This window comes from Acartia tonsa, chromosome 1 (genome assembly GCF_053477335.1).
Source record: "Acartia tonsa isolate MP-2025a chromosome 1, ASM5347733v1, whole genome shotgun sequence".
Classification (NCBI taxonomy): domain Eukaryota; kingdom Metazoa; phylum Arthropoda; class Copepoda; order Calanoida; family Acartiidae; genus Acartia; species Acartia tonsa.
In genome coordinates this window covers 38829091-38852622 of record NC_137260.1, presented here as the reverse complement: position 1 = coordinate 38852622, position 23532 = coordinate 38829091, and the positions used below count along the sequence as shown (strand labels likewise).

General features: G+C 30.8%; 1 protein-coding gene across 7 annotated transcripts in view; it reads left to right on the top strand.

Annotated features, from left to right (window-relative positions):
- LOC145319078 (glycine receptor subunit alpha-1-like) overlaps window positions 1-23532 on the top strand; it is an 85862-nt gene that overhangs the window by 30930 nt on the left and 31400 nt on the right. For 6 of the 7 annotated variants that reach the window (XM_080160965.1, XM_080160958.1, XM_080160953.1 and 3 more), the window contains 8 exons: window positions 871-971; window positions 1726-1814; window positions 4898-5002; window positions 9611-9759; window positions 12131-12213; window positions 17988-18119; window positions 20388-20452; window positions 23161-23237. In XM_080160965.1, coding sequence (XP_080017091.1) covers window positions 871-971; window positions 1726-1814; window positions 4898-5002; window positions 9611-9759; window positions 12131-12213; window positions 17988-18119; window positions 20388-20452; window positions 23161-23237 — 801 coding nt within the window. The remainder of the gene's footprint in view (window positions 1-870; window positions 972-1725; window positions 1815-4897; window positions 5003-9610; window positions 9760-12130; window positions 12214-17987; window positions 18120-20387; window positions 20453-23160; window positions 23238-23532) is intronic. The other variant, XM_080160929.1, reaches the window with a different exon arrangement.

Below are 23532 nucleotides of genomic sequence, written 5' to 3'. Positions count from 1 at the left end.
TTGTATAACTTTTGCGGAACATGTTCCAGTTACGTCATATTTTTCTTTCCCGAAAAAGAGAAGGGGGGAAGAAAATCTCTTCAAAAGAGATGGTGAAAACCCCCTTTTCTCCCATCTCTTTTTTCTTCCCCCCTTTTTTTTCTTTCCCCCTTCCCTTTTTCGGGAAAGAAAAATATGACGAAACTGGAACATGTTCCGCAAAAGTTATACAAAATTGGGACAGTTTCCATGGTGTCCTTTAAATCCTACCTATGGTCATTACTTAAGCTTTATGAACCATAAATACTAAAAAAAGGTTTTATTGTTTTTCCTTTCTTATAAAAACTTATTTCTGTATTTATTCTTAGGAGATCAGTATGACCTTTTTCCCAGTGTTTTTGGATCATTTAAAAAGTTGCGTTTAGTCATTGAAGAAACTTGATTTTCACAATCAAAACTTTTTAAAAGTCTACCGATTATTTCAAAGACTAAACTTACTTTTAATAAAAATAAACTATATATGAAACTTTATATCTAATGGAAAATCTAAAAAAAACAAGAAATTTACTTTCGACAAAAAAAATCTTAGAATATAAAAACTACTTAACTATGATTTCTATAAGTTGTATATTGAATTACCTTTAATTACAATACGTTCTTTAATTTGAATTTGAGCAGAGAAAAACATCTTTTCTTAAAGTGACAATTTTCAAACATCAATCTCACAAAATGAAACTATATCCGAATAGAAAAATTTTAAGTTGTAGTTTTTAGGGGAATGAAAAGTCAATTAAAATTTTCATTTTAAGAAAAGAAACTTTTTGAGCTGCCCAACTTTTTAAAAATTGTTTCTACTGAATAAAAAAAGTTTATATTTATTTTTTTCTAAAGAATTGGCTTGCGAGGGGAGCACAATCTTAGATGTAAGCCCAACACAAGTTATGTCTGGTGTCTTCCCCCAGATTATAATCAAGAAAAACATCCATTCTCATGTAAGTATTCAATTTATTCAATATTTCTTGTATTCTTAATTGTCCAAACCATTCAGAATTTCCCTTTTGTAACCCTTTAAATGCTTACTTCTTACCCAAGATTTTTTCTTGCACTCTGTGTGTGCACCGCATGTGTGTGTGTGTGTGTGAGTGTGTAATGAGTCATTAAAATCCATAAATAGGGTGTATGCAAGTCAGGTGTACTTTATTAAGTCTTTTAAAAGAAACAGTTATTTTACCCAAAATGTTAAGAAAATAAGCAAGATCTGAGTTTTGACATTACAATAACAATGTTGTAATTTCTGTTTTTGTTACTGATAGCATGTATTTAGTTTTATCTATCTATCTATCTATCTATCTATTTATCTATCTATCTATCTATCTATCTATCTATCTATCTATCTATCTATCTATCTATCTATCTATCTATCTATCTATCTATCTATCTATCTATCTATCTATCTATCTATCTATCTATCTATCTATCTATCTATCTATCTATCTATCTATCTATCTATCTATCTATCTATATATCTATCTATCTATCTATCTATCTATCTATCTATCTATCTATCTATCTATCTATCTATCTATCTATCTATCTATCTATCTATCTATCTATCTATCTATCTATCTATCTATCTATCTATCTATCTATCTATCTATCTATCTATCTATCTATCTATCTATCTATCTATCTATCTATCTATCTATCTATCTATCTATCTATCTATCTATCTATCTATCTATCTAGATTTCCACCTTGTGAACAAGTCTCTACCGTGGGATTATGAGTTTAGATTTGTTATCGAGGAGATCAGTAATATTAATGATAAAGCACAGGTAACTAAATTTATACAAATATTTGTAACTCTGCTGGGCAAGGATGTATCGATCTTGTTTTTTAAAAAAAATAAATATTTTATGTGAATCCTATTTAGATATATAACTATTCTTTTTAATTATAAACTCTTTTTAAATGAGTTTAATAAGTAGGAAAAGGCAATTTTTATAAAGATGCATTTATAAAATAATGACTTTATTTCTGTTGCATTTTTGCATACATATTAACATTTTGTTAAAAAATAATTTTAAAAGACTTCTATCATAAATTTTTAAAGAATGTAATTATATTAAGAACCTAGAGACATATAAAGCTATAGAAAGAAATAAAAGACAAAAGAAAATTGTATTTTTATAATTGAAAAGCAATTTTCGTATACGTGTAAGCTCATTAAATGCCCCATTTCTAAGCCTTTAATACTCCCATGCTGGCTTTTCTTATAAGGAATAAAAGTTGGGGAGTTCTAAGCTGTACCCGAGAATCTGGCATAACACATATTAAATCCGCTCTTCGCCGGGGAGTTGATTGGAGAGGTTTAACTTTGCGTCATAACTTTAAAAACAATGGGTTCTAACGACGCTCTGTACGATTTTACAAAAAATAGAAAGGTCCTAGAATGACGCAACTCCATGATGTAGGACAGTTGGTTGTTTGTATGAGACTTGAAAGTGTATCCAGTTACAATATGCATTTTACGTTGACATATGGACCAATACTAAGCAAATAAATTTGATCGTATCTACCATCTTCTAAAAAATTCTGCAATGGCATAATAATAGTTTAGTTAATGTTTAACTATTCAAAATCAAATATATAATGTGTTAAAAATCTGTATACTTTAGTTTCTATAATAAATGGTGCAATATGAAGGTATAATTTTCCTGTTACTCAATGTTGCTGCAGTTTTCTTGCTCAGGGGGTATTTGTCATAGATAAAAGTTTTAGTATTCTAGAAAATTCACCGGAAGAGGAGAAAAAAAAGGCAAGATCCATTCAATCAAAATGATCCACCAAAATGAACCCCCTTCCTCGTTCATTACATTTTCCATCTTTTGGCATTTTTTTTAAATAGGTGAATAAGGGAAACATTTTCTTTACAAGGTTTAACTGTAGAAAAATTGCGGAATTCTCCTTCGATTTTTAAGTGATCATCTAGATAATCAAGAGCATCATCCGCTTGCAATGGGATGCAGGACATCCAAGGATATAAAGTTAAGCAACAATTTTTTACTTTACTTTTGACGCGGTGTCGGGCCGAGATTCGTGCCTTTCAGCTTCCCGACGACGAGTAGATGAGCATCTTGTTGAGCCACGGTAGCGGGTTGGTAACCTTATGAATTGCAATGTGTTCCGCTTTCCCTTTGCTAGAGATGTGGGGTATTTGTCAGTGGTCCACTCATAAGCAAGGGGATATTACCGTATAACAGCAGCAAATCAACTCTTGGAAAAACGAAGAAATATTAAATACATGAAAAAACTACTGCAATGCAGTTACCATGAAAGGGCACAAAAGGCAGGACGGACATGGCATTTTAATACCTGACCTGGCATAGCAGTATCTGTCCTGGCATGGCAGTAACTGACCTGGTAAAGCAGTACCGGACAGGACGCCAGCAAGAAATTTTTGACACTTTCCATTAAACAAAAATTGAACCATCTAATTATCTTTTTTTTATACCACTTTCATATAACTAGATGCTTCGCCCCTAGCCTAAAGGAATGGGCTAACCACCTCAAAGTATGTATAAATCTTTCTTTAAAATTATAACAAATTCAAACCTGCAATTTCCGAAAACTTTAGATTCAGACAAAAAAAACATCTTAACTTTTTAACAATGGTAAAATGTATTAGAAAAACCAAAAAAGTTAATTTTCCAAATAATTAGTAATATTGTTTATATACATATAAATAAACCTCGATAATCATTAGAGTATACCATAATGTTTCATATTGTTATATCTAGCCTTACTATGTTTATACCTATTCTTAGGGCTGTCTCTAAAATACCTCAACTGTATAAAGCTTTGGGCTAAGCATTCACCCAATTTACCCTTACTTTGATTCTTACATACACGACTATAGCAATAATTGGCTCTTAAAAATTCATATTACATGGAGTGAGGGCTTATCCACCTGCTATCTCGGAAACCATAAGAGATATCAATATAGTTGGTTACATTTTAACGTGTATTGTTATGACATTTAGAAATCCAGACTTGACAACAATAAAAGAATGGATTTATAGTATAGATGTATGTATATACAGATAACTACCTGCCCCCCTTTTCCAAGGACCATTTTTGTCTGCTAGTTCGCTACTTGGCTGTGTTAATATTCCTGACACTATTGGTTGATTTTCAATGACCCAATTGAGAGTCGGCAAAAGGTCCTTAGAATGGGGACATACAGTTATTGAACCTTTCCCCCTCTCTTGTTTTACTCGAATAATAAGAGTTATAACACTTAAAGGAATGAAATATATTTTTGATTAATTGTATATCTAAATCTTTTTATATCTATATATTATACTGCCAAGCAATGATAAGTTTAAAAGACTCAACAATATTGTCTGTTGACCTTTTACTGAAAATTGTTTTGTGTTGACGAAAACAAAAATTTTGATTATCACGAAAAATGTTAATAAATTATAGGTATTGTGTCTATTTTTAGAGCATTATAATATTTACATTTATAACTTTGAGTATAATAGTTACACTTATAAGTTTCGTACTTTTCGCGGTTTTTTTTAAGAATTAAAGAACTAAGAAAAAAAGCGTTCCGCAATAATAGATTTTTAGAATGTTATTCGAGTTTGTTCACAAATTCACTACTTTGGATCAAGGTCTGAATTATTTTTAGGAATAACTTTAGTGATACAAGTTTTCATCCAGAATACACCCAGAAACATTTTCAAGAAAGCACATTACACTATGTTCTAACAGTTAGTGTAAACGACAAAAAAATCTGTCACTTTAGTTATATTAATTGTCAAAACAATCAACCAAAATGACTGACTTTTGACTCGATCCTAATTTCATAGAATAACAAAGAATTCAAAATGTACTCTTATTATTTTTTCAGACGATGTCTGTGTCAATGTATTTTGCTGTGTCCTGGTTGGAGCCGAGACTTCAGATAAACGAATCAGCGGCGGAGTGGTACGAGGATAGAACTGGCCCACAAGACGTAAGTTAGATTTTTATTTGTTGGCTACACAATTACTAAATATGTATATCTGTAGAAGTTATCTAATTATCTCAAACGCTAAAAATCATTGATAAACTTCTGAATTCTTTGCCTATAAAACTAAAACTGGGTCTTAATTTTGCGGTATTTTCAATTCAGGATTATTAAAAACCTTTCTGAAAAATATATTTGTAGGGGTAAAGTTGGTCTAATTTGAGTTTAGCTTTTTTTACAAGAAAAGCATTACTCATTAGCCATGTGGATAAAGAAGATATGATTATTTTTTGTAATATCAAGTAAAGAGACTTTAGCAATGAGTTTTAAAATATTCTTACCCTCAAAATAACATTTTACTTTGATTAATTTGATCACAAAAATTACAATTCAGGATTATTAAAAACCTTTCTGAAAAATATATTACTAGGGGTAAAGTTGGTCTAATTTGAGTTTAGCTTTTTTACAAAAAAAAAGATATTAGCAATGTTACTAAAGAAAATATCACTCAAGTAAGTAGCATTCAGTTTAAAATATTCTTATCCTCAAAATAACATTTTACTCTGATTAATTTGATCCAGGGGCGTCCAAGCTTTTTTATTTAGGTGGGGGTAATTTGCTTTTGGGGGGGGTAAAATGGCGCGCGAAGTGCGCCGCAAATTTCCCCCCCCCCCCAAAATTTTTACCCCGGGAGTAAAATTTGCTTTAGGGGGTAATTACCCCCCCTGAAATCTGTTGGCAGGGGTAAATTTTGTTTACCCCCGCCAAAATTTACCCCCTGGGTAAAATTTTTTGTGGGGGTAATCACCCCATTACCCCCCCCCCCCCTTGGACGTCTATGATTTGATCACAATATTTGTGCAGATTTAATTAGGTAATTTATTTTGAAATGATGGTATCAAATTCTAAAATTTTATATCTATTTCATAAATGAATTTATTATCTTCCTAAAACAACAAAAAGAACAAATGACAAAAAAGTTGTAAGTAATTTTTCGCCAAAACTTTTAATTACTTTTCTAAAATTAAATAAAATGTTTATCAAATTCTAAAGTGTGTTGTTATCAAAAAGTAACAAATGAAACAGGTGACAAAAAATAATTTATTTTATGGCAATTTTCCTGTAAAGTTTTATTGTAAATTCTCCAATAATACTTTATGTACTTTGAAATAATAATTGTAGTGTAAGCCCTCTCTCTGTTCCTAACTACAATTTTACCAACCCCTACCTGGCCACAAATAAAGGAAAAGATAATAGAAACATTACAAGCAAGTCATACCATTTAGTTACACTCAGTAATACATCTTTTTTTTTTCTGGGGGGGGGGGTTAATAAATATTTATTTTTTGCCTTTCCCTCGGGATTTTTAGTAGCGAAGCTACTCTATAATTACAAATGACCGTCCGTCTGTCACGGAAAGGGGGAAACGTGATTTTCTCGGCTCCTATTCAAGATAGACAGCTGAAATTTTTAGTGAAGATTCCTATTATATATGACCATTTAATCTATACATTGTTTTGTCCATCTGTCTGTTATTTAGGATGCTAGATCGATTCCTAGATTTTTGTGATTTTCTTATCTGCTTTTCAAGATAGAGGGCTAAAGTTTTCAGGGAATAATTAATTATACATTCTACATGTTCTCACTAAGTTTTATTAAGATGTGTCTATTTATTGGGTTGCTAGATCGATTCCTAAAGTTTTAGATTTTTGTGATTTTCTCAATTCCTGTTCAGGACTAACGGCTGAAATTACCAGGGATTGAATATGCTTATATTCTACATATTTCCATCAAGTTTCATTAGGATTTATCTATTAACTACGGTGCTAGATCGATTCCTAGATTTTTAAGTTTTCGCGATTTAAAGATTTCATGATTTCCCTATTTTATCAAATTAAATTTTTATTGTATGACACTGCTATAGTAAAAAGGTTTTCCTGATATCCATTCATTTTTGAGCTTCGCTACTAGTACTTATGGATGTTGTCATCCTTGTGTAAAATACCATTCTATATTTACATTTCAAACTATCTAATTTATGGATTTGATTTAAAAATTAACATGCAGATAATTAATGTTTACAGAGATTTAACTTTTATTATCAATTAATAGTTTTAAACTATTGAATTAAAATACGCCTTATAGGAAATATCTGGATTATTTTATTTGTTAATTCCAAGTTTCGATAATTGGACCATCAAAACACCTCTTGGTTTGTAGGTTTAAAAGTGAATCTACTATTTGGGAGATCTAACCCTAGAAGATTTATCACTGCGGGGCTATTCTAGACTAACTTAATTAGAGTAAGCAAAAAGCAATTTATATTTTCGGCAAAATTGAATTTGTCGGTTTAGGTTAAAATGTAAGTTAAATGTTATTATTAATTAACATATTTTATACAATATTTCTATCTTTGTACTGAATTAAACATAATAAAATTAATATAAAAGATTATAAAATAAGATTGGTTAGATTAGGTTTTTGCTGGATTCCTTTATTTTTTTCGTCAATTTACCTGTTCATTTAATGACTGCACCTGGTGCTTATTCATAAATATTTTGTGCACTTTTCATTCAACATTTAGGAGAACTTTTTTTTCTGCAGTAATTGGAAAATCACGCAAACATTTCAAATAAATGAAACTTTTTAAACAGATGTTGATACAATTTTACATTTTTATTTTACATTTTCTTTTTGCCAAATTGTTTGACTTATTTTAAATTGGATATCTATTTTCTTCAGTTTTTTTTCCACTAGTTAAATAGACGGGTAAAATATGTAAAGTAACATGTAAAAAGTTTAACTTTTAGCACCAACTAAAAAAATGGTCAAAAATTATAATTGTTTCATTAATTTTTATTTTTTTAGTATCAATGAAAAAGATTAGAAAGAGTTAGAAAAGTGGACAAAAATATTATGGTCTTACTAAATCTGTAAAAGCCTTCGTACTTTTGGATGTGATTATCCTTTTTAACATAATATTACCCAAATCGTAGCCATAATCTTCGTCAAATAATAAAGTAAACCATTGTTTCTAAATTTCGATCATAATCAAATTTGGCAAAAGATCCCAAGACATAAATATAAAATTTTAGATATATTTTATCGATATATCATTAAGGATATTCTTTCTTTAACATAAATTTTACAATATATATCCAATGTATGTTATATATTACATATCTCCGATAAAGAAAGTACAAAATTTGGAATTGGTCATAATAATGAGCTTAATGGTTATAAAAATCTTGTACTTTGTTTTTAACATGATCTTTTTTCATATTTCTGACCCAATACCAAAATACCAAAAAGAATTAAAGGCTATAAAATACTCAGCTTTAAAAGTTTTAAATGCAAAACTCGAAATAAAATGATTTTGCAATGTAATCAAAACTAAAAACAAATTGAGTAACATCAATTTTATTTCTTTCATCAATTTAATGAAGTAATTTTATGAGAAATAAAAACAATTTTTAATTAAAATTTTCTATAAACATTTAAACATGTTTTAATTTAACATCTCAAAGATCAGTCAGCATAATATTTTGAGTCAAAATATTTAATCATAAAGAAAGAAACCTTCCTGGAGGACAGTCGTAAATACTATTTGTAACATATCTTACTAATATACAGACATACATTTTGAATTACAGAGTACTCAGCCTTTATACTTTGAAAATTAAGGCCTTTGTAAATAAAATATTATATGATTGTGAAGTATTTAATAATTAGGACTTAGTATTTTTAAACATTGTTTAAATACTCGGCCGGCTTCTATTAGATATTGCCGTCCTAGTTAACTGTGTAGTTTGTATGATGCTTAATGTAACTTGCATCATTATTTTTACATCACAACTATTTTGGGATCTCGGTAAAGGTTAGGTGAATGTAAATCACATAAATTGTTCAAAGAATTTACAAAATTAGCTTGAGATTTTTGCATAAAAATTTACTTTAGATAAAAAATCAAGCAGCTTTTTGATTTACAAGTTAACATATGAAAAAAATAAATCTGCTCTTTAAAAGTAGTTACTTAAAGAAAAAGAAAAATTTCCCCAAAAAGATCTCACAAATGTCCTTTATTTTTAATGCAAGTGATAATTTACTTCAAATTTGTTGTGTTGATTCTCTTATGATATGATTTGGCAGACTAAAGCTATAAACAAAACAGTTTTCTGGCACTGGTTTTATAATAAACCAAACAACATATTTCTTATGGTTTGTACTAAATGGCCTTAGCTTGTTGTTTCTTGGCGAATTTATGAACGGGTAGAAAAGGGTTGCGTACCCCTTCTTCTTAAAATAATTTAGTGAAAACTGTCTGTAAGTCCTATAAATCTATGTATTCACCTTACATATCTAAAGAAAATTGTACAATTTTGTCAGTTTCTAAATTAATATTCATAATCTTTTAATATTATACACCTGACAAAAAAAGTTGTGTTTTATATTAACATCTTTGTTATGATACAGTGATGGCCGAGATTTGAACTCTTATCTTTTAAACAACATGAGCTTTCAGGTGACTTAAGTTTTATTTGGGCGGGAAATCTACCCCCACCCCATGCCCAAGATTAATAAACGGAAACTGATATTTTTCTATTTTTTTTTCAGCAAGTGAATGAATCTCCCGACTCGCTGAAGTACATTTGGTATCCAGAGTTAGAAATATATGGTTTAGAGATATTTGGTCGCCAGAGGGTGCTAAAGGAAATGTCTGGCGTTAGAATTAGAAAAAATAAAACAATCAATTATGAATTAGGGTAAGTCTTTCTTATTAAAATAGCGCAACTACTTTACAATTCGGTAATATCCAACAGATCTGGCTTAGTTAGGAAAACTAATGCTTTAAAAGGTTGTGTTTTTAAATTCTGCCTTTCTGTGTTAATTGCTAAAAACATATACTCTACACGGGTATAGTCCCTTTCTTAGCAATGCCCCTTCATGGGCGATTCGTCGTATTTTCAAAATGGCTTTTGATAGGTTATTTTAGGTTATATTTGGTTAGGTGATTGCCCCGCATGGGCTAGAAAAAGCTACTGTGAAAATACGAAGAAACGCCTATTAAGGGGCGTTGCCACGAAAGGGACTATACCCCTCAAAACTTGTTGAGAAGCTTCTACCAACAACAGACATAACAACATGACATCAATTTAACTTATTGGTGTCGAAATTTTTAAAAAAATAAGACTCTAAGTATGTATGTAAGTTGTTACATCTTCGTTTTGATAGACTTAAAATCATGATAAAGTGTGTATGTATTTTGATGCCATGAAGAATTTTTGTCGGTTTAGATCGTTTAAGATCTCTGTAACTGCAGATATAATTAAGCTTATTTTTGGGAAAATACCTACTGTTTCTTGAGTGGTTTTTAGCTCCCCCTAAAAGCACTGAAGGCCCAGTACACCCAACCATCCCCAATTAATCCCAACCAAAATATTTTCAAAGCAAACATAATTATGAGGAGGTGGGGGGGGGGGGGTTGATCTCCTACCATCCCTTAATACAAAGCACTCTATATGCCCAGTTCACAAATAACTTTTAAAGGTCTACAGATTTTTTCTGTAGGTTACCTAATCAAGTACAACCCACAAATACCTTTATAAAATCGGTCAAGCTAAAGCTTCTGTAGGTCGTCCTAAAATTTCCAGAGGTCTACCTTTGTCTTTTGTGAACTGGGCTTTAGTTATTAAACATTGATGTGCAAAGCTCTACTATAAATTATTATATACGCAATACGCAAAGATAAATAACAAACTAATACACCATAATACCAATAAGTAGTATACCTGTCTAATATGATAATAAATATTACTTTTATTTATCTAAATTTGACAATTAAGTCCTCATCACAGTAAATGTTGCAGTATTAAGAAAATAAGTATACAATAAACACAATTTAAAAAATAACTTGCTACGTATTCTATGGTCAGTAGAAAAGACAGTAATAGTTGTTTATCACGCACAAATTTTCAATAAGGCTTAGAACTTGACTTAAAATTCATAGGAAATTAATCGATTTCAAAGCCACACTGGAAAATAATAAATGGATTGTTCTATATCCCTATATAAATGCTTCACTTTTAACATTCAACAAAACTATTTTTCAATTTTATTTAAAAACTTGACCTTTATCCAATTTTTTGTAAATATCCTTATTTTCTCAGAAAATAGATAATTTTTAATTATGTTTGTATCTATTTCTAAAGTTTAACATATTTTCTTAAAAAACAAAAAAAAATGTCAAATATCTTCACACAATTACAACAAAATGATTAGGGTAATGTCGGTTTTGTAACATCGCCTCAAAGTGCGTTTTGTCGTATTTTCACGGTAGTTTTTCTTCTATTTCTGGCCTCTGTGGGGGGGCTCTTACCCTAACATGACCTAACCTTACCTAAAATAACCTATCAAAAGCAACAGTGAAAATACGACGAAACGCCCATTAAGAGGCGATGTCACGAAACCGACAATACTCCATGATTTAAATAGATAAATATTCGTTGTTATCCCTGTAAAGTATATTATTGAATATTTGTAAGCAAACAGGCTCCAGGCTTTATGTAATCATATTTGTTTCAAAACTTTAAAGGATTTAAGAAAATATTGGCTACATATTTGTTTACACTAAACCTAAATTTTTAAGTTGGATAGGTAGATAGTATAAGTACAATTAAAATGAAGATATATATAAAGATATCATCAAACTGTTTTAATATGTTACTAACAAAGCAATTTTTATAATTTAAAAAAATGTAAAAACTTTAAAATATTTTGAAGATTAAAATATGATAGTAATTTCTCTTAAATATGATTATATGAAACTTTATATTATTTCAAAATGGTTGACAATCATTTTTAACAAGCTCCAAAACGCAGAATTCAAATTTTATTCAAAATCATCTTTTTTGGGAAACAAAAATAATCTTTCTGTTTAAATTAAGAATTGAATCTATTGAAATTTAGGTATCCCTATATACTTTAGTAGTTTAATTGTATGGTTGATTTTCATGCTCTTTCAGGAGATAGGTACACCTACTAAAATTGGATAGTAGTATTACAAAATTATTGTAGCTTAAGATTTATTAAAAATAAAGAAGAATAATTTTAATTAATTTTTAAAAATGTTTTCAGTGTTCGGATAACAATATCTTGTCGGATGAACTTTGATGATTATCCACTGGACGCACACACATGCCAGTTTCAAGTGGGAAGCTGTAAGTATCTTTCATCTTTTAATATACAGGGTGTCCAACAATTTATTTTGTGAGGTATACTTAGTAGTTTTATGTTGGAAGCTGTATGTGTCTTTGATCTTTTAATATACAGGGTGTTGCACAAATTTTCATATAGGAGGGTATACTTGACAGTTTCAAGTTGGAAGCTGTAGATATATTTCATCTTTTAATACACAGGGTGTCACAAAATTGTTTACCTATTGGATGAGGTATACTTTACAGTTTTAAGTTGGAAGCTATAAATATCTTTAAACTTCTAGTATACAGGGTGTCACAAAAAAATGATCTGAAGATCGTTGTTTTAAAAAAGGCAACTTTTTTCATTACTCACTCTGTATTCATATAGATGCCAATTTCAAATTATTATTTGGAAAATCCTAAGACAAGAATAGTACAAAAGAATTAAATAGACAACATTAATGGGTTTGTCTTATTTCTAAAGAAAGTAATTTGATAAGATTTAAAAGTAGTTTTAGTAGGTACACAAGAATGGGTATTAGCCCCCTTCAAAACTCTGAAACCTCAATTCCTAAAAAAATTACATATACTAAAACGTTGGTTAAATCACCGCCAGTATTGAGTTTTTTACCCTCTGCAAAAAGCTTGGTCGTTCTTTTAGTAACTATAAAAATATGTGACAATTTTTCCTCTAAATTTAATAGCTCTATTGTGTAGTTAGATAGATTTGAAAAGAACACATAATTTCTTAAATCTATTAAAACATATATCATTTACACCAGAAAAGGACCCTCGTAATTGACCATGTTCAAGTATAAACATCCCTCTACAGAAAAATAAAGAATAGTGTAAACAATTGAACAAAAAAGTCAATTGAAGATAAATTTAAAGAGCATAATTTAAAAAGTTTAGTAATGAAATTTATTAGAAACTAAACTCGTTTAAATAACTATGCGGGTTTAAACAAATGAAGGCTTTGTATAAAATATTTTATTTCTAAGAGCCCTTAAAATGTACCTTTTTGACCCAATTTTTTTGATTAAATGCTTGATATTGGGAAAATTACTTTGTATACCATCTTTCTTGTCTTTATGACATTATCAGGGCAAAACTCATTGGTACTCTAGTACATATACATTGAACTCAACAGTTGAGATGCATTTAATCCCTGCAGTATAATCAAACTTTTAAGTAAAACTTTGTGGAAAAATTTATGTATTTAACTTATTTTTAAATGAAACACTTAGTTCTTAAGAATGTCAAAATTTTTTTTGCTTTATGTAGTTTGTTAAAAGTTTTTAAACTTATTGTTTAATCGTATCATCTTTGTATGACATCTTATGACGTTCTTGTGGATTTCATCTTAGTTTTTGACCAATCATTTATTTCTGAGAAACAGACCAGATGTTCAATTGTTACACTTTTAAAGCGACAATTAACCCAAACATTTTCGATATTTTTAGAGTTGCTGCAAAAAGTAATATATATATATATATATATATTGAAGATGATAACATCAAGTTATAAAAGTCAGTTTTTATAATTTACAGAAATATATTAAGAAAACAAAAAGATATAAAGATATTAGGTACACCTGAAAATGTATACACAAAGACAGTTAGGGAGTTGAATCCATTTTATAGAAGCAGAAATATATCTATGATTACGGTTTTGACCCTCTAAAAACCGCAATCTACCATTCCACTTTCCCCTCTCTAGGTGATGATATCATCAATGCCGATATGATTTTTGTAATCTACCATTCCAATTTTGCCTCTCTTTTATGTAAAATAAAAATAATAACTAGAATATACCATTAGTATTATGTCGATTTAAAAAAGGAAATCAATGTTTATGAATACGCTGATATGCAAACATGAATGTACCATTCCAGTTTCGCCTCTATTGAAAGTGGAATGGTACATTTCAAAAATCGTGTCAGCGTTGAAGATAACATCAACAAGAGAGGGGAAAGTGGAATAGTAGATTACGTTTTTTAGAGGGGCAAAACCGTAATCATAGATTATATTTCTGTTTCTATAAAAATGGATTCAACTCCCCAACTGAAAGAATAAAAATATAGAATAATAAACAACAAGAACAGTTAGGGAGTTGAATCCATTTTTATAGAAGCAGAAACATAATCTATGATTATGGTTTGGACCCTCTAAAACTGTAATCTACCCTTCCACTTTCCCCTCTCTTGGTGAAGATATCTTCAACGCCGATACGATTTTTGAAATATAAGATTCCACTTTTGTCTCTCTTGTTGAAGATATCTTCACCAAGAGAGTCAAAAGTGGAATCTTACATTTCAAAAATCGTATCGGCGTTGAAGATATCTTCACCAAGAGGGGGGAAAGTGGAATCTTACATTTCAAAAATCGTATCGGCGTTGAAGATATCTTCACCAAGAGAAGGGAAAGTAGAATCTTACATTTCAAAAAACGTATCGTCGTTGAAGATATCTTCACCGAGAGGGGAAAGTGGAAATGTAGATTACAGTTTTAGAGGGTCCAAACCATAATCATAGATTATGTTTCTGCTTCTATAAAAATGGATTCAACTCCCTAACTGAAGAACATTTGGGAAGTTGACGTTTTTTTCTATTTCAAGTATGTAGGTTAACCTTAAAATAACACCAATTATGTTGTTTGCATTACACCCTCTAAAAATCACACCCACTCGATTTTGGTTGGTGCACGCCACTGTTTGGAAAGCTTTCCCAACATCAACCATACCCATTCTTCAGTTGGGGAGTTGATTCTATTTTTATAGAAGCAGAAATATAATCTATGATTATGGTTTTGACCCTCTAAAAAACGTAATCTAACATTCCACTTTCCCCTCTCTTGGTGATGATATCATCAACGCCGATACTATTTTGGAATGTACCATTCTACTTTCAATAAAGGCAAAACTGGAATGGTACATTTATGTTTACATATCAGTGTATTCATAAACATTGATTTCCTTATTTAGATCGACATAATAGTAATGGTATATTCTGGTTATTATTTTTATTTTACATAAACGTTTTTATATTGTAAATAGTATTTTAAATTTATACATTCCTACGATTAACATAATTTAAAAATAGTATGTATGATTTCAATTATGTCAATGTTAAAAGTGTAAATCACCATTCCAGTTTCACCTCTCTTGAATCATATCGGCGTTGATGATATCATCACCAAGAGAGGGGAAAGTGGAATGGTAGATTAATTCTTCAGAAAGTCAAAACCGTAATCATAGATTATATTTCTGCTTCTATAAAAAAAAGAATCAACTCCCCAACTGAAGAATGGGTATGGTTGATGTTAGGAAAACTTTCCAAACAGTGGCGTGCACCAACCAAAATCGAGTTGGTGTGATTTTTAGGCGGTGTAATGCAAACAACATAATTGGTGTTATTTTAAGGTTAACCTACATAAATTGACTCGTGATGTTCGCAAATTTTTTTTCACAACCCCCTTAAATTTGAGTGGCTTGTGACTTATTTAGCTTTACGATCCCCTTAGCTGTTGTAGCGGGTGTATCAGGGTGTTGTAGGGGAATGGAGTGGAAGGTGGGGGGGGGGGGGGGGGGGAAGTAAGATAATGTATCAACACACCTTCATTTTTCCAAGTAGGTGGAATATTATTGTTTGCTTGGACGCATATCAAAATATTTTGTCTTCCAAGATTTTATTTTAACTCGAATCAGTATATTTAAAGACAGTTTACCAAATATAACCAAAAAAATTATATAACAGTATCGCTGACCAATAATATCAAAATAAAGAGCAATTACAAATATTTTCTCACCTAATTCTCATATGTTCATATTGATAATGAGATTAAATATTTAATAGGTAATGTATATTTTTATTTATCTCAAAATATACATTTACATTATTAATTATAATACTCTACACAAATATATTCCTAATTAATATAATTGATATTCTTGTTTTGGAGCACAGCTACTATAAAAATCTTATGTTGTATCTGGCTTAATACAAAGACAACAAGCTACGTCATTTATCTTTAAAAAAAGATGCAAAAAATAGCAAAAAATATAATAGTTATTTATCGTATCGTATTATAGACAGCATTCCGCGGATATTAAAATGGAAAATTAATTATAAACATTTTTGTTAGACCGAGAGGCCAAAGAATCGGGCCAACGAAACTGGTATTATTCTTTTTTCGTGGAAAATTGTCTGAATTTTGATGCTACAAATGCTTTTTTAGTATTGATGAGAGCTAGTTCTAATCAGGGAGTAAGGGAGGGGACAATGGATCGAATATTCAATCTTTAGGAGTCTCAGACTTTGGGGACTGGCTTAAAGGGAATGTGCAAGAATTTAGCAGTTTCTGACTGAGTTTGGGGACTTGCGCAAGAAATGCCGTTACTCGCTATTTTAGTTTTGAATATATATAGTTTTGCAGACAGAGAGTAGTTCAAATATAAATACACGGCCCCCCTCCCATACTATATTTCACTCCCTTCATCCCCACCTTCTTTTTTAAAAGTAGACGAGAAAGGGAAATGGAGAAGGGAGATAGGGGAAATAAACAGGATAAAAAGGGACAGGAAGGCGTGCGGGTCATATACTTGCCCATCCAGCTACATGCCTGCCTGCCCCTTTTTTCCGTGTTCACATCACTTGCCCCCAAATCTATTTTCTCTTTCCCTGTCATCTGAAGAAATCCAGGGAGATATTTCTAGTAATTAATTACAGAATGGTTATCTATTTTCTCTTTCCCTGTCATCTGAAGAGATCCAGGGAGATATTTCTAGTAATTAATTACAGAATGGTTATGTCAGTCTGTAATACTGGTAATCTTATTTTCAAATGATTGCTTTTTTTCTTGGAACTTTTTTCTTAGTTTGTGGTTTTCTAGATTTAATCAACAATCACTTTACAATTTCCACCATATTTTCGGGATTATTCTGGTTTTCATGGCCTTTCTTCAAAAACTCTTAAATTGAATTAATTGCCCATTGTCCCCTCCCTTACTCCCTGAGTTCTAATCGGTTTCGAATCCATATTGAAAAACACATTTGATTGAATGTAAATCTATAAAGAAATTTAAATCTGCATGGTATATTTCGCGAAAAATGAATAAAGTTGTTCTTGAATTAATTAGATGGTGTATGTTCCTTTACCTAATTATTTGTGTTATTTTGTCAGATTATTAAGAATCATTTTTAAGATGAAATAATTATTTTATTATAATTTATTAGCTTTAATAATTATCCAATCAACAAATATTGCTTATTATATTAGAGTTTTACCTTATACAATATTAATTTTGTTTTGGATAAGTAGGAATGTAATTATTTTCTTTTCTCGTATTCATTCGAATCCGGTGGATAGGAACCGGTTCTCATCCATACGAAAAAACCATGTCTAGCATCGTATTATATCCAGCTTTCTACGAATATAAAAATGTACAATCATAAGATTAAAACTAGATTTTTAGCCCCGTGGTGCCGAAGGCACCGGCTAATAATTGTACATTCTATATCCGCGGAAAGCCGTTTATAATACGATGCGAGAAATAACTATTTTTTGTTTGATTAATGTAATAAAACTAAAATTAAAAAAAACTCATACAATTATCTTCAAAGAAATTTTTCGTTTACTTATATTTTTTTCTATAATATAAAGAAGTAAGCTTTTGTTTGTGCGTTAAGATCTCAACTAAGTTCACATTTCAGGGAAACTTTCATACAGATTTCAGTGTGGTTTTATGCTATTTTATAAATTATGTACATTGAACCCAATAACTAATTAAAATGTTCAGATTATGACACGTTCGAGACTGTGACGTGTACTTCCCACTTTATATACGATGCTGAGAGACAAAGAAACCTGCAGCATTTTATACTCATAGAAGAACTTCCAGAAAGGTTCCAGACTGTGCCTCTACCCTCAGGTAAATGTGAACAAAACAGCCGTTGATTGAAAGAAAAATCGGAAGCTGCATTGAAATATTAGTTCTGTTTATGTAACTATTTACATTTATTATTTACATTTTATTTTTAAAAAGAAAATGTAAACAAAAAATTTTGATGTGGGGGAGGAATTTTTTCCAGTTGCGATTTCTCTGTGGGGGGGGGAGTGCCTTTCCCCAAAATAGTTATAAACCTTCACAGGAGCTATGAAAGGCTTTACTGCAAAGGAGAAACTTATCGGTTCAGCAGTTGGCAAGATTATTCGGTACACAGACAGTTAAACATCCTTTTACTTTTAGGAATAAACACATTTAGAATAATTTTCTATTTTCTTGTAAATTTTCCTGAAACAAATTTTTGTAAAATATTGTTCAATATGCTGAACAGAATATTCACAAATATAAATTTTTATACATTCTCTACTTTTCACAGAAACCCTTAACCCAACCTATATCCTACTTATGGGAAAACTGTTGCATTTTAGAACAAACTTTATTCTTAAAAAAAAACTAGCAACGTTTTCTTAAAAGTTGGCCCATTGTATATTTGTATATGTGACAAGGAGGAAATTTTGAAATAATTAGCGTGCCTGTTATTATAAAAGTTTGTCTGGTTGGTGAAACAAATATTTAGAAACTTTACTTTAATGTAACAGAGTTGGAATTCCAGGGAGGGAGAGGACATTGGAATGTAAGTTATATTGGTAATTAGTACCCAATTTTATTCGTTTCTCTAGGATTTGGGTATTTTTGATCAATTTTGATTGTGATGTACAAACTTTTCAATCAATAATTTTAGTCTACAGAAAGAGAAATTGTCTTATCCCTTAATATCCCTGTGAAATTCATAAATTTATTTTCTCGTATTCATTCGAATCCTATGGATAGGAACCGGTTCTCATCCATACGAAAAAACTATGTCTAGCATCGTATTATAACCAGCTTTCTACGAATATAGAAATGTACAATCATAAGATTAAAACCAGTTTTTTTAGCCGGTGCCTTCGGCATCTCGGGGCTAAAAAAACTAGTTTTAATCTCATAATTGTACTTTCTATATCCGCGGAAAGCCGTTTATAATACGATGCGAGAAATAACTATTATTTTTGAACCCAGTAAAAGTGTCTGACTATGACGTCAGAAAAAATTAACAATTAACCAATGAGAGACCGCTATATATTTTACCATTGGTCAATTACAGTGAATACTGGCTTCTCATTGGTTAATTGTTTTTTTTTCTGACGTCATAGTTCGACACTTTTACGAGGTTCTTATTTTTTCAATACAGAATTAGAATAATACTTTTGCGATGCTTCTTAAAAACAAAGTCCTGCTTATTCTTTTTATTAAACTCTAATTTAGAATAAAAGAAATTTGGAGAAAATATTTTTGTTATTGAAACAATCATACTACCAGGGATGGAGGGGTTGGCTGTTTATTACACTAGTCCCCAAAGTTTTATAATAACGTTTTCTTATTGGTTAGCTTGACAACTTTGAGGACTTTTATTGAATTTTTATTGGTTGTAATGTGAATAAATTAATCAGCCACTGTCTTATCCCTTTTGACCCCTGCTTACTACACTGTATAGCGCACTGATGATAAACAAATATAAAAGTTATTTTGTTTGTTCTAAAATCTCTGGGGACAAGACTTTTTATTTAAACTGTGGCAACACAAGGTCAATAACTGGATAATTCTACAAATAAAATAAAAACTTTGGGTCTAGTGCAGTTCACGGTAAAATGTTCCTGGTAACACGTATCTTTAAAAACCTATGAGATAAATGTTAACGGTGGAACGTATAGAATATGCTTTCGCAAAATTTTAACCTACAAAAGAAGGCCTATACATATAATCTGGATTACTTAATAATGAACAATTGTCTTGCAGCTACGCATCTTTTCTTCAGTAAAGCTATCCCTGTGTATCATTGAATCTTGGCAATTCTACATTATTCATAGCACTTGTTATGCCGCTTAACACGGTGTGCTTTTATACGTGTACGTTCAGCTGTTTGGCAGATAGCAGCCATTACAGGTGGAGATAATCGTTACCAGAAACATTTAACCGTGAACTTGTTGTTGCATCCTGTTGTTGTTGCATCCTGAACTGCACTAGATCCAAAACTTTTTTCTCCACAAATTATATCTAAGAAAAGTGCAACCATATTCTAAAAGGTATTTGTACACACCAACAAATATCCTAACACTTTGTGATTATATATTAATATAATAAACTTATTTGTAGGGAAATATGCAGCCTGTGGATTTCAAGTGAGATTAGAGAGAAAACAAATGCAGTATATTGTTCAGGTACACATCCAAGGAGCGAAGCTTTTATCGTTCTGTACGTCATCACACTGCATTGCAAAATATCTAAGACGTTATCGTAAACCAATTTTAAATTAGAAACTTCTCGTCCAGATTTGATTACATTTGATTATTTCATTAAAGATGTTAGTCCTACTAACATTTAAAGTAACTAATAACTAGAAACATCAACTTTATACTTTTGTTAACTTAATTTTAAATTGACATTATGAATATATAACACAGACTGCCTTGCAAATCTTTCGTCTACTTTTTTTGAACATTGGTCGGGTTCTCGTGCGCGCATCGCTTTACATTTTATAATGTTGCAAAAATATATTTGCAACAAAGAGTATGTATAAAAACTGAAAGTAACATAAAATGTCCGTATTAATTCCTATATCAAACACACGCACAGCACAAAATCATCAACAGCTTCGATGTTATGTAGATTTCTATCCATGTTTGCATTTTAAATTGGTAGATTTAAAAAAAATGTTACTTCATACAAAAGTAGACGGAAACAATCATTTAGTTGAGCAGAGCATACAGAGATTTTATATCATTATGTGCTGTTTTTTTTTAGAGTTTACAATATGCGTCCATAATGTATAACTCATATTTAGTTACCTTTAAGGGTGCAAGGAAAATAATTCAGTAAAAAAATTAAAAAAATAAGTATTATTTGCCACCCAAATATTATTAGATTCGTTATACCTTATACCTGGTCAGAATGTACTATTATGTGTTTGTGAATATGTCTGTGTGTCTGCTTATTTGCATATTTGATTGCTTATTATTAGTTCTTAACAAGGCGATATCAATATTATTTGTTTATTTGGTATTGATATCATTTATTTATATTGATTTTTCTTGTTTTTTTTTATGGTATTATGTGTTGGTCTGCTGGTTATTTGGAAACTGTGTTGTTATAATGGGTGTAGACAATAAAGTAGATATTATAACAGGGGTAACATTGTCGTAAATTTAGCTTACTAACATAGAACTCAATGATTGGTCAGTTCGTCCATCTAGTAGGAGGGGAAAAGGTAAAGGGGGTTTCCCCTTCACCCCCTTTACCTTTTCCCCTCCTACTAGATGGACTAACTGACTAATGAATGAGTTCTATGTTAGTAAGCTAAATTTACAACAATTTTGCCCGTTTTTTTGAGATGGGCGTTTTTATGATATAGGCGTTTTTTGAGATGACCCTAATTTAGCCGCTGCTTGTTTCACTTTATGAGGTAACACGAAAATCTGGTGTAAGATCCAAGTAATGATATATCCATATGCTGTAATAGTTATCATTACAAGTCTATGTTGATGCTGTAAAGACACACATATTCCCTCGTCTTTACTTTAAATAAGGATGACACAAAAAAGTGAGTTGAAGCGCATATATTCCTTGTTATAAAGAATACAAAAAATTATGCCTTTTTGTATACGGACCAAGTAAATATGCTACAGGGAATCTACAGCTGTTTACCGTAAATAGAAGCCGAGAAATTCATGTTCCCCGAACTCTTATTAACGATTACAAACGACAGAAGGACAGACATTTCGAAGCATATAGTAGCTTTGTCACGAAAAAGATTTTATAAAAAGAAAACCTAGATGGAAGCAGACAAATAAAAGTTTATATTCTGTATGTTGGTGCATAATTGTAGGCATAATCCAATTGTTATTACAGCTTTATTATGTGATAACAGTAAGGTCAGAACAATATTAAACTGGTCTGTACAGAGAGAACAGAGGGGGTATGTGCAAAAAGATGGATTTAAATTCGTGTTTAGTTAACTTATTTTTTTTTGGGGGGGGGGAGGGGTTGATTTACAAAAAAAATCATTTGACATGGCATAAAATGGCACTTTTGTGATTTATTATCATAAGATTATTATAATTACCTCTCGGGGTCGAGTTGTCGTTTCGGGTCCTAGCCCTCTCCATGCGACTTCAAATATACTCTAGAGTAAAACTCGACATAGTTATGATTCACATCTTTTATTTTTCTAAAGCAACCTTCTATCAACCATGTAAAAATAATTTTATTGTTTTAAGACTTTGCTCTTTCCCTCTTATAAAATTTCTGACCACGCCACGGATAAGAAAATGATTAGTATTGATGAAGTTTTATCTGCAATAAATATTTACATATTAACACACTCCATAATCTCCATAGAGTAGTATGGAAATAGCAGCTAAAATCAAATCATCTAAGTTTACATTTAGCAAGAATTTTACTTGAAGTCTCTACTCAATCATATCTATTTTGAATTTTTATAGCATATATGTATCCATGTTTAACTGGCTTTGGCCTTTAGGACCACTTAGCCAACAAAACAGAAATTTTTCATTTTTCAGTTTTTGTTCCAAATTGAAAAAAAACAATTGTGGATGGATGGGAGTATTTCTTTCGTTGAAAATTGCTCACTTGTCGGTCTAACTAGTTTACTTGGGTATAGTCCCTGGCTTTTAAATCGCTCCTTTTAAGGAGCCATAACATCGCCTATTGTTATAATGGGCTATTAAATCGCCCCTTTCAAGAAGCCATTTCATCGACCCTTGTCATAAGAGGCGATCAATTAAAATAATCGCCCCATATGAAGCGATGTCACGAAAAGGACTATACCCGTTTACTATACGAGGAACAAATATTACAGTACCTAGAATTTTAACCCCTTTTCCACAAAATATTATTTGTATTTTTTCAGGTATATTTACCGACATTACTGTTTGTGGTAGTGAGCTGGGTCAGCTTCCTAATCAAACCTGAAGTTGTTCCTGGCAGGTCAGTACCACAGTACAATTTATTTTCCAGTATGGCTTCGTAACCGAGTAATAACCGCTGGATAATAACAGGTTCTAAGCCATACTGACAAATCATGCATCGTATGGTATCATATCCAGTTTTTATTGGTCACATAACTTTATCGGCCAATGTCCTATCCCTTTAGATCCCTGCTTTTTATGCTCATTTTCTTATAATGTGTACTTGCCTCTCTCTAAATATGTCTAAAAGTGAACAGTAGTGTCATTCTTTATCTTTTAGGTTACGCAAACAAACATAACTCAATTAATTATTT